Genomic DNA, 12824 nt, shown 5'->3' with positions numbered 1-12824 from the left:
GTTGGTTAACCACTGGCCAACCCGTTGATCTACCATTGGTCAACCATTGGCCAACTCATTGATCAACCATTGGTCAACCATGGGACAACCCATTCATCAACCATTGCTCAACTGTTGGCCAACCCATTCATCAACCATTGGCCGTTGGCCAACCCATTCATCAACAGATGGTCAACTGTTGACCAACCCATTGAGCAGCCATTGGTCAACCATTGGCCAACCCATTCATCAACCAGTGGTCAACCGTTGGCCAACCGATGATCAACAGTTGGTCAAATGTTGGCCAACCCATTGAGCAACCATTGGTCAACCATTGGCCAACCCATTCATCAACAGTTGGTCAACCGTTGGCCAACCCATTCATGACGTGTCGGCCAACCATTGGCCAACCCGCTGATCAACTGTTGGCCAACCACTGAACGATTCATTGAGCAACCATTGGTCAACTGTTGGCCAACCCATTCATTAACTGTTGGCCATCAATTGGCCAACCCATTGAGCAACCATTGGTCAACCATTGGCCAACCCATTGATCATCAATGGGTTAACCATTGGCCAACCCATTGATCAACCATTGGTCAACCATTGGCCAACCCATTGATCATGAGTTGGAAGACTTGGCCAAACCATTGAGCAACCACTGGTCAACCATTGGCCAACCCATTCATCTACATTTGGCCAACCAATGATCAACAGTTGGTCAAATGTTGGCCAACCCATTGAGCAGCCATTGGTCAACCATTGGCCAACCCACTAAGCAGCCATTGGTCAACTGTTGGCCAACCCATTCATCAACCATTGGCCAACCATCAGCCAACCAATGATCAACAGCTGGTTAACCATTGGCCAACCCATGGAGCAACCATTGGTCAACAGTTGGCCAACAAACTGACCTACCATTGGTCAACCGTTGGCCAACCCATTGATCAACCACTGCTCAACTGTTGGCCAACCCATTGAGCAGCCATTGGTCAACCATTGGCCAACCATCAGACAACCAATGATCAACAGCTGGTTAACCATTGGCCAACCCATGGAGCAACCATTGGTCAACCGTTGGCCAACAAACTGACCTACCATTGGTCAACCATTGGCCAACCCATTGATCATCAATTGGTTAACCATTGGCCAACCCATTGATCAACCACTGGTCAACCATTGGCCAACCCATTGATCATGAGTTGGAAGACTTGGCCAAACCATTGAGCAACCATTGGTCAACCGTTGGCCAACCCATTGAGCAGCCATTGGTCAACTGTGGGCCAACCTATTCATCAACCATTGGCCAACCCATTCATCAACAGCTGGTCAACTGTTGGCCAACCCTTTGATCAACCATTGGCCAACCATTGGCCAACAGATGATCAACAGTTGGTCAACCATTGGCCAACCCATTGATCAACCACTGCTCGACTGCTGGCCAACCCATTGATCAATGATTGCTCAACCATTGGCCAACCAATGATCAACAGTTGGTCAAATGTTGGCCAACCCATTGATCAACCATTGGTCAATCATTGGCCAACCCATTGATCATCAATTGGTTAACCATTGGCCAACCCATTGATCAACCATTGGTCAACTGTTGGCCAACCCATTGATCAACCATTGGTCAACCATTGGCCAACCCATTGATCATGAGTTGGAAGACTTGGCCAAACCATTGAGCAACCATTGGTCAACCATTGGCCAACCCATTGATCAACGATTGCTCAACCGTTGGCCAACCCATTGAGCAACCATTGCCCCCCCCTTCTCTTACAGAGCAAAAGCACCTTGAACCCCGACGCCAAGGAGTTTGTGCCCGGTGTGAAGTACTGAGCTGCCGCCGGGCTCTGCGCCGCGGGAAGGCTCTCAGTGTGCTCAGCACCCCATTGTGGGGTCGGTCAGTGGGGTTTCTTTACCATTAGGACTTTCCCTGCCTTTCAATCCCCCCTCGCCCCGTCTCTCGGTTGGGGCAGCTCTCACTTTCCAGGACTCTCACGGCCCTCAGCTCCATCCCGGAGCCCTTCTTTGGGCTGATAGGAATTTTGGGGTCCCCCCTTCCCCCCGGCCTCAGTGTGCCCCTCCCCATTCCCATCCACGGGACCCCCTATAGCCCCGGGTGAAGCCGAGCGCACCGCGACCCCAAATTCCTTTCTCAGATAGGTGCTGGCGGATGGAGGCCGCGTGCTGGGACCCCCTGGAGGGGTTGGGGGTCCGGAGTGGGGAGGGGAAAGAGGGGGGTTCAGACCAGCCCCCGTTGTGCTCCTATGGGATGCCCTTTGTGGAATGGGCCTTAAAGGATTCCTGCCCCAATCCCACCCGGCGCCGGCGCTCCATTCCTTTCTCGGCCCAATAAATCCAAGGAGAGCTGCAGCCTCTGTTTGCCCATGGGGGGGGGCGTGTGGGGGGGGGATGTGGGGGCACCAATGTGCCGTAGGGCCGGGATGGAGCCCACCCCCACCCCATAGGGCTGGCTGAGCTGTAGGGACGGCGCTGAGCTCACTGCCACCCCATTGCTGCGGCCATGGGGGGCTCCCAGAGGGGAGGGTGGGCAGTGGGTCAGATTGGAGCTGTGGGGTGCCACCCATTTGCCCCCCCGGCACCGAGCCCACCCCCCCCCAACCCCCCCACTCCTCACCCCCCCACTTCCCATAAGCCCACCCCCCATCTTCCCCCCGCCCCCCATCCGACTGCAGGGCGCTCAGCACAAAATAGCACCTTTTATGACCCAAATGAGACACAGTTCAGCCAAAACCACACCAGGGGGGGGGGGGGGGGGGGGGGCCGTGTGCCCCACACCCCCCCTCTTCCCCCCCCCACTTTAGAAGTGATGTGTGTAGAAGACATCGGCGTTGTTGCTGTAGTCCAATGGCAACGTGTGCCCCACATGCCGGGCCCCCAGGCTGGCCCCCCCCAGCGCCGATGAGTGCTTCAACCTCAGGAGGCTGAAGTGGGAGAAGACCCCCCCGATTTCCCCCCCCCGGCCTCCAACCAACGCCTGCACGAAGCCTGGAGCGGAGGGAAGGGGGGGGGGGGCTGTCTATGGGGAGGGGGCTACGGGTGCCCCCCCAACCACGCACCCCCCCCCAACTCACCCTCTCTCATCAGCTCCCAGCTCTTCCACACGGAGCCCACGCAGACGATGGGGAGCCCCAGCTCCCCCCGGAACAGGCTCTGCGTGGAAGGGGGGGGTTCGTGGGGCCAGGAGACCCCCCAAGCGTGGGCACCGTGTTGGGCACGAGGTGAGCGTGGGGGCAGCATGGGGGTCGTCCCCCCCCCCCCCCCCCCATTCCCCACTGACCTGGTCCACGCGGGGCAGCACAGCGAGCACATGGCGCGCCAGCGCCTGCCCGGCCTGCGTGAAGACGTGGCGGCACAGCGCGTCCCCAGCCCGGGCACCTGGGGGGAAAATGGGGGGCGGAGCCCACCCTGAGCCACGGGACGGCCGGGGGGGACCCCACGGAGCGCCACGGGACGGAGAGCCACCACAACAGCGGGGACAGACAGAGGGGCCCACCCAGAGCCAATGGATCCCCACCCAGAGCCAAAGGACAGCCATGGATCCCACCCAGAGCCGATGGATCCGACCCAGAGCCAATGGATCCCCACCCAGAACCAATGGATCCCACCCAGAACCAATGGACCCCAACCCAGAGCCATTGGATCGCCATCCAGAGCCAAAGGACAGCCATGGATCCCACCCAGAACCAATGGATCCCACCCAGAACCAATGGACCCCCATCCAGAGCCAATGGATCCCCACCCAGAGCCAATGGATCCCACCCAGAACCAATGGATCCCACCCAGAGCCAATGGATCCCCATCCAGAGCCAATGGACAACCGTGGGTCCCCACCCAGACCCAATGGATCCAACCCAGAACCAATGGACCCCCACCCAGAACCACGGGACAGCCATGGATCCCCACCCAGAGTCAATGGATCCCCACCCAGAGCCAATGGATACCACCCAGAGCCAATGGACAGCCATGGATCCCCACCCAGAGCCAATGGATCCCACCCAGAACCAATGGATCCCACCCAGAACCAATGGACCCCCACCCAGAACCACAGGACAGCCATGGATCCCCACCCAGAGTCAATGGATCCCCACCCAGAGCAAATGGATCCCACCCAGAGCCAATGGACCCCCACCCAGAACCACAGGACAGCCATGGATCCCACCCAGAGCCAATGAACCCCAACCCAGAGCCATTGGATCGCCATCCAGAGCCAAAGGACAGCCATGGATCCCACCCAGAGCCAATGGATCCGACCCAGAACCAATGGATCCCCACCCAGAGCCAATGGATCCCACCCAGAACCAATGGACCCCCATCCAGAACCACAGGACAGCCATGGATCCCCACCTAGAGTCAATGGATCCCCACCCAGAACCAATGGACCCCCATCCAGAGCCAATGGATCCCACCCAGAACCACGGGACAGCCATGGGTCCCATTCAAGAACCACAGGACAGCCATGGATCCCACCCAGAGCCAATGGACCCCAACCCAGAACCAATGGATCCCACCCAGAGCCAATGGATCCCCACCCAGAGCCAATGGACCCCAACCCAGAACCAATGGATCCCACCCAGAACCAATGGACCCCCACCCAGAACCACAGGACAGCCATGGATCCCCACCCAGAGCCAATGGATCCCACCCAGAACCAATGGACCCCCATCCAGAGCCAATGGATCCCACCCAGAACCACGGGACAGCCATGGGTCCCATTCAAGAACCACAGGACAGCCATGGATCCCACCCAGAGCCAATGGACCCCAACCCAGAACCAATGGATCCCACCCAGAACCAATGGATCCGACCCAGAGCCAATGGACCCCCACCCAGAACCAATGGACCCCCACCCAGAACCACAGGACAGCCATGGATCCCCACCCAGAGTCAATGGATCCACACCCAGAACCAATGGATCCCACCCAGAACCAATGGATCCCACCCAGAGCCAATGGACCCCAACCCAGAGTCAATGGATCCCCACCCAGAGCCAATGGATCCCACCCAGAACCAATGGACCCCCACCCAGAACCACAGGACAGCCATGGATCCAACCCAGAACCAATGGATCCCACCCAGAACCACGGGACAGCCATGGATCCCATTCAAGAACCACGGGACAGCCATGGATCCCAACCAGAACCAAGGGATCCCCACCCAGAACCAATGGATCCCACCCAGAACCAATGGACCCCCACCCAGAACCACAGGACAGCCATGGATCCAACCCAGAACCAATGGATCCCACCCAGAACCACGGGACAGCCATGGATCCCATTCAAGAACCACGGGACAGCCATGGATCCCAACCAGAACCAAGGGATCCCCACCCAGAACCAATGGATCCCCACCCAGAACCACAGGACAGCCATGGACCCCCACCCAGAGCCAATGGACCCCCACCCAGAACCAATGGACCCCCACCCAGAACCACAGGACAGCCATGGATCCCACCCAGAGTCAATGGATCCCCACCCAGAACCAATGGACCCCCATCCAGAGCCAATGGATCCCACCCAGAACCACGGGACAGCCATGGGTCCCCAACCAGAACCACAGGACAGCCATGGATCCCACCCAGAGCCAATGGATCCCACCCAGAACCAATGGATCCCACCCAGAGCCAATGGACCCCAACCCAGAGCCAATGGACCCCCACCCAGAGCCAATGGACCCCCACCCAGAACCACAGGACAGCCATGGATCCCACCCAGAACCGATGGACCCCACCCAGAGCCAATGGACCCCAACCCAGAGCCAATGGATCCCACCCAGAACCACAGGACAGCCATGGATCCCACCCAGAGTCAATGGATCCCCACCCAGAGCCAATGGATCCCACCCAGAGCCAATGGACCCCCACCCAGAACCAATGGACAGCCATGGATCCCACCCAGAGTCAATGGATCCCCACCCAGAACCAATGGATCCCACCCAGAACCAATGGACCCCAACCCAGAGTCAATGGATCCCCACCCAGAGCCAATGGATCCCACCCAGAGCCAATGGACCCCCACCCAGAACCAATGGACAGCCATGGATCCCACCCAGAGTCAATGGATCCCCACCCAGAACCAATGGATCCCACCCAGAACCAATGGATCCCACCCAGAGCCAATGGACCCCAACCCAGAGTCAATGGATCCCCACCCAGAGCCAATGGATCCCACCCAGAGCCAATGGACCCCCACCCAGAGCCAATGGACAGCCATGGATCCCACCCAGAGCTGATGGATCCCCATCCACAGCCAATGGATCCCCAACCAGAGCCATTGGATCCCCACCCAGAGCCAATGGACAACTGTGGGTCCCCACCCAGAACCAATGGATCCCCATCCAGAACCAATGGACCCCCACCCAGAACCACAGGACAGCCATGGATCCAACCCAGAACCAATGGATCCCACCCAGAACCACGGGACAGCCGTGGATCCCGTTCAAGAACCACGGGACAGCCATGGATCCCACCCAGAGCCAATGGATCCCACCCAGAACCACAGGACAGTCATGGATCCAACCCAGAACCAAGGGACAGCCATGGATCCCATTCAAGAACCACAGGACAGCCATGGATCCCACCCAGAACCAATGGATCCCACCCAGAGCCAATGGATCCCCACCCAGAACCACAGGACAGCCATGGATCCCCACCCAGAGTCAATGGATCCCCACCCAGAACCAATGGACCCCCATCCAGAGCCAATGGACCCCCACCCAGAACCACAGGACAGCCATGGATCCCACCCAGTGCCAATGGACCCCAACCCAGAGCCAATGGATCGCCATCCAGAGCCAAAGGACAGCCATGGATCCCATCCAGAGCCAATGGATCTGACCCAGAGCCAATGGATCCCCACCCAGAACCAATGGATCCCACCCAGAGCCAATGGACCCCAACCCAGAGCCATTGGATCGCCATCCAGAGCCAAAGGACAGCCATGGATCCCACCCAGAGCCAATGGATCTGACCCAGAGCCAATGGATCCCCACCCAGAACCAATGGACAGCCATGGATCCCCACCCAGAGTCAATGGATCCCCACCCAGAACCAATGGACCCCCATCCAGAGCCAATGGATCCCACCCAGAACCAATGGACCCCCACCCAGAACCACAGGACAGCCATGGATCCAACCCAGAACCAATGGATCCCACCCAGAACCACGGGACAGCCATGGATCCCATTCAAGAACCACAGGACAGCCATGGATCCCACCCAGAGCCAATGGATCCCACCCAGAACCACAGGACAGCCATGGATCCCACCCAGAGCCAATGGATCCCCACCCAGAACCAATGGACCCCCACCCAGAACCACAGGACAGCCATGGATCCCCACCCAGAACCAATGGACCCCAACCCAGAGCCATTGGATCGCCATCCAGAGCCAAAGGACAGCCATGGATCCCACCCAGAGCCGATGGATCCGACCCAGAGCCAATGGATCAAACCCAGAACCACAGGACAGCCATGGATCCCGACCCAGAGTCAATGGATCCCCACCCAGAACCAATGGACCCCCATCCAGAGCCAATGGACCCCCACCCAGAACCACAGGACAGCCATGGATCCCACCCAGAGCCAATGGACCCCAACCCAGAGCCATTGGATCGCCATCCAGAGCCAATGGACAGCCATGGATCCCACCCAGAGCCAATGGATCTGACCCAGAGCCAATGGATCCCCACCCAGAGCCAAAGGACAGCCATGGATCCCACCCAGAGCCGATGGATCCGACCGAGAGCCAATGGATCCCCACCCAGAACCAATGGATCCCACCCAGAACCAATGGACCCCAACCCAGAGCCATTGGATCGCCATCCAGAGCCAAAGGACAGCCATGGATCCCACCCAGAACCAATGGATCCCACCCAGAACCAATGGACCCCCATCCAGAGCCAATGGATCCCCACCCAGAGCCAATGGATCCCACCCAGAACCAATGGATCCCACCCAGAGCCAATGGATCCCCATCCAGAGCCAATGGACAACCGTGGGTCCCCACCCAGACCCAATGGATCCAACCCAGAACCAATGGACCCCCACCCAGAACCACGGGACAGCCATGGATCCCCACCCAGAGTCAATGGATCCCCACCCAGAGCCAATGGATACCACCCAGAGCCAATGGACAGCCATGGATCCCCACCCAGAGCCAATGGATCCCACCCAGAACCAATGGATCCCACCCAGAACCAATGGACCCCCACCCAGAACCACAGGACAGCCATGGATCCCCACCCAGAGTCAATGGATCCCCACCCAGAGCAAATGGATCCCACCCAGAGCCAATGGACCCCCACCCAGAACCACAGGACAGCCATGGATCCCACCCAGAGCCAATGAACCCCAACCCAGAGCCATTGGATCGCCATCCAGAGCCAAAGGACAGCCATGGATCCCACCCAGAGCCAATGGATCCGACCCAGAACCAATGGATCCCCACCCAGAGCCAATGGATCCCACCCAGAACCAATGGACCCCCATCCAGAACCACAGGACAGCCATGGATCCCCACCTAGAGTCAATGGATCCCCACCCAGAACCAATGGACCCCCATCCAGAGCCAATGGATCCCACCCAGAACCACGGGACAGCCATGGGTCCCATTCAAGAACCACAGGACAGCCATGGATCCCACCCAGAGCCAATGGACCCCAACCCAGAACCAATGGATCCCACCCAGAGCCAATGGATCCCCACCCAGAGCCAATGGACCCCAACCCAGAACCAATGGATCCCACCAGAACCAATGGACCCCCACCCAGAACCACAGGACAGCCATGGATCCCCACCCAGAGCCAATGGATCCCACCCAGAACCAATGGACCCCCATCCAGAGCCAATGGATCCCACCCAGAACCACGGGACAGCCATGGGTCCCATTCAAGAACCACAGGACAGCCATGGATCCCACCCAGAGCCAATGGACCCCAACCCAGAACCAATGGATCCCACCCAGAACCAATGGATCCGACCCAGAGCCAATGGACCCCCACCCAGAACCAATGGACCCCCACCCAGAACCACAGGACAGCCATGGATCCCCACCCAGAGTCAATGGATCCACACCCAGAACCAATGGATCCCACCCAGAACCAATGGATCCCACCCAGAGCCAATGGACCCCAACCCAGAGTCAATGGATCCCCACCCAGAGCCAATGGATCCCACCCAGAACCAATGGACCCCCACCCAGAACCACAGGACAGCCATGGATCCAACCCAGAACCAATGGATCCCACCCAGAACCACGGGACAGCCATGGATCCCATTCAAGAACCACGGGACAGCCATGGATCCCAACCAGAACCAAGGGATCCCCACCCAGAACCAATGGATCCCACCCAGAACCAATGGACCCCCACCCAGAACCACAGGACAGCCATGGATCCAACCCAGAACCAATGGATCCCACCCAGAACCACGGGACAGCCATGGATCCCATTCAAGAACCACGGGACAGCCATGGATCCCAACCAGAACCAAGGGATCCCCACCCAGAACCAATGGATCCCCACCCAGAACCACAGGACAGCCATGGACCCCCACCCAGAGCCAATGGACCCCCACCCAGAACCAATGGACCCCCACCCAGAACCACAGGACAGCCATGGATCCCACCCAGAGTCAATGGATCCCCACCCAGAACCAATGGACCCCCATCCAGAGCCAATGGATCCCACCCAGAACCACGGGACAGCCATGGGTCCCCAACCAGAACCACAGGACAGCCATGGATCCCACCCAGAGCCAATGGATCCCACCCAGAACCAATGGATCCCACCCAGAGCCAATGGACCCCAACCCAGAGCCAATGGACCCCCACCCAGAGCCAATGGACCCCCACCCAGAACCACAGGACAGCCATGGATCCCACCCAGAACCGATGGACCCCACCCAGAGCCAATGGACCCCAACCCAGAGCCAATGGATCCCACCCAGAACCACAGGACAGCCATGGATCCCACCCAGAGTCAATGGATCCCCACCCAGAGCCAATGGATCCCACCCAGAGCCAATGGACCCCCACCCAGAACCAATGGACAGCCATGGATCCCACCCAGAGTCAATGGATCCCCACCCAGAACCAATGGATCCCACCCAGAACCAATGGACCCCAACCCAGAGTCAATGGATCCCCACCCAGAGCCAATGGATCCCACCCAGAGCCAATGGACCCCCACCCAGAACCAATGGACAGCCATGGATCCCACCCAGAGTCAATGGATCCCCACCCAGAACCAATGGATCCCACCCAGAACCAATGGATCCCACCCAGAGCCAATGGACCCCAACCCAGAGTCAATGGATCCCCACCCAGAGCCAATGGATCCCACCCAGAGCCAATGGACCCCCACCCAGAGCCAATGGACAGCCATGGATCCCACCCAGAGCTGATGGATCCCCATCCACAGCCAATGGATCCCCAACCAGAGCCATTGGATCCCCACCCAGAGCCAATGGACAACTGTGGGTCCCCACCCAGAACCAATGGATCCCCATCCAGAACCAATGGACCCCCACCCAGAACCACAGGACAGCCATGGATCCAACCCAGAACCAATGGATCCCACCCAGAACCACGGGACAGCCGTGGATCCCGTTCAAGAACCACGGGACAGCCATGGATCCCACCCAGAGCCAATGGATCCCACCCAGAACCACAGGACAGTCATGGATCCAACCCAGAACCAAGGGACAGCCATGGATCCCATTCAAGAACCACAGGACAGCCATGGATCCCACCCAGAACCAATGGATCCCACCCAGAGCCAATGGATCCCCACCCAGAACCACAGGACAGCCATGGATCCCCACCCAGAGTCAATGGATCCCCACCCAGAACCAATGGACCCCCATCCAGAGCCAATGGACCCCCACCCAGAACCACAGGACAGCCATGGATCCCACCCAGTGCCAATGGACCCCAACCCAGAGCCAATGGATCGCCATCCAGAGCCAAAGGACAGCCATGGATCCCATCCAGAGCCAATGGATCTGACCCAGAGCCAATGGATCCCCACCCAGAACCAATGGATCCCACCCAGAGCCAATGGACCCCAACCCAGAGCCATTGGATCGCCATCCAGAGCCAAAGGACAGCCATGGATCCCACCCAGAGCCAATGGATCTGACCCAGAGCCAATGGATCCCCACCCAGAACCAATGGACAGCCATGGATCCCCACCCAGAGTCAATGGATCCCCACCCAGAACCAATGGACCCCCATCCAGAGCCAATGGATCCCACCCAGAACCAATGGACCCCCACCCAGAACCACAGGACAGCCATGGATCCAACCCAGAACCAATGGATCCCACCCAGAACCACGGGACAGCCATGGATCCCATTCAAGAACCACAGGACAGCCATGGATCCCACCCAGAGCCAATGGATCCCACCCAGAACCACAGGACAGCCATGGATCCCACCCAGAGCCAATGGATCCCCACCCAGAACCAATGGACCCCCACCCAGAACCACAGGACAGCCATGGATCCCCACCCAGAACCAATGGACCCCAACCCAGAGCCATTGGATCGCCATCCAGAGCCAAAGGACAGCCATGGATCCCACCCAGAGCCGATGGATCCGACCCAGAGCCAATGGATCAAACCCAGAACCACAGGACAGCCATGGATCCCGACCCAGAGTCAATGGATCCCCACCCAGAACCAATGGACCCCCATCCAGAGCCAATGGACCCCCACCCAGAACCACAGGACAGCCATGGATCCCACCCAGAGCCAATGGACCCCAACCCAGAGCCATTGGATCGCCATCCAGAGCCAATGGACAGCCATGGATCCCACCCAGAGCCAATGGATCTGACCCAGAGCCAATGGATCCCCACCCAGAACCAATGGACAGCCATGGATCCCACCCAGAACCAATGGATCCCACCCAGAACCAATGGACCCCCACCCAGAACCACAGGACAGCCATGGATCCCACCCAGAGCCAATGGATCCCACCCAGAACCAATGGACCCCCCATCCAGAGCCAATGGATCCCACCCAGAACCACGGGACAGCCATGGATCCCATTCAAGAACCACAGGACAGCCATGGATCCCACCCAGAGCCGATGGATCCCACCCAGAACCAATGGACCCCCACCCAGAACCACAGGACAGCCATGGATCCCTCTTCAGAACCACGGGATGCATCCCCACTGAGAACCATGGGATGGATCCCCACCAGAACCAAAGAATGGATCCCCACCGGAACCACAACATAACCACAGATCCTCCTCCAGAACCAAGGGATGGATCCCCACCAGAACCATAGAATGGATCCCCACCAGAACCAAAGAATGGATCCCCACCAGAACTATGGGACAACCACGGATCCCCCTCCAGAACCAAAGAATGGATCTCCACCAGAACCACAGGACAGCCATGGATCCCCTCCAGAACCAAAGAATGGATCCCCACCAGAACCAAAGAATGGATCCCCACCAGAACCAAACAATGGATCCCCACCAGAACCACGGGACAGCCATCCATCCCCACTGAGAACCAAGGGATGCATCCCCACCAGAACCATAGAATGGATCCCCTCCAGAACCAAACAATGGATCCCCACCAGAACCACGGGACAGCCATGGATCCTCATATGGAACCATGGGACAGCCACGGATCCCCTCCAGAACCAAGGGATGGATCCCCACCAGAACCAAAGAATGGATCCCCACCGGAACCACAACATAACCACAGATCCTCCTCCAGAACCAAGGGATGGATCCCCACCAGAACCATAGAATGGATCCCCACCAGAACCAAAGAATGGATCCCCACCAGAACTATGGGACAAC

At 58.6% G+C, this 12824-nt stretch overlaps 1 protein-coding gene across 1 annotated transcript in view; it reads right to left on the bottom strand.

Annotated features, from left to right (window-relative positions):
• Positions 1-2685: 2685 nt before the first annotated feature.
• Positions 2686-12824, bottom strand: part of LOC107051359 (N-acetyl-D-glucosamine kinase-like) — a 31798-nt gene continuing 21659 nt past the window's right edge. The window contains exons 6-8 of the mRNA XM_040700119.2: positions 3287-3384; positions 3081-3159; positions 2686-2994 (exon numbers count right to left, since the gene is read on the bottom strand). Coding sequence (XP_040556053.1) covers positions 2807-2994; positions 3081-3159; positions 3287-3384 — 365 coding nt within the window. The 3' untranslated portion in view covers positions 2686-2806. The remainder of the gene's footprint in view (positions 2995-3080; positions 3160-3286; positions 3385-12824) is intronic.

This window comes from Gallus gallus, chromosome 4 (genome assembly GCF_016699485.2).
Source record: "Gallus gallus isolate bGalGal1 chromosome 4, bGalGal1.mat.broiler.GRCg7b, whole genome shotgun sequence".
NCBI classification, from domain to species: Eukaryota; Metazoa; Chordata; class Aves; order Galliformes; family Phasianidae; genus Gallus; species Gallus gallus.
The sequence above is the reverse complement of the archived record's forward strand: the minus strand, read 5'-3'. Positions and strand labels throughout refer to the sequence as shown.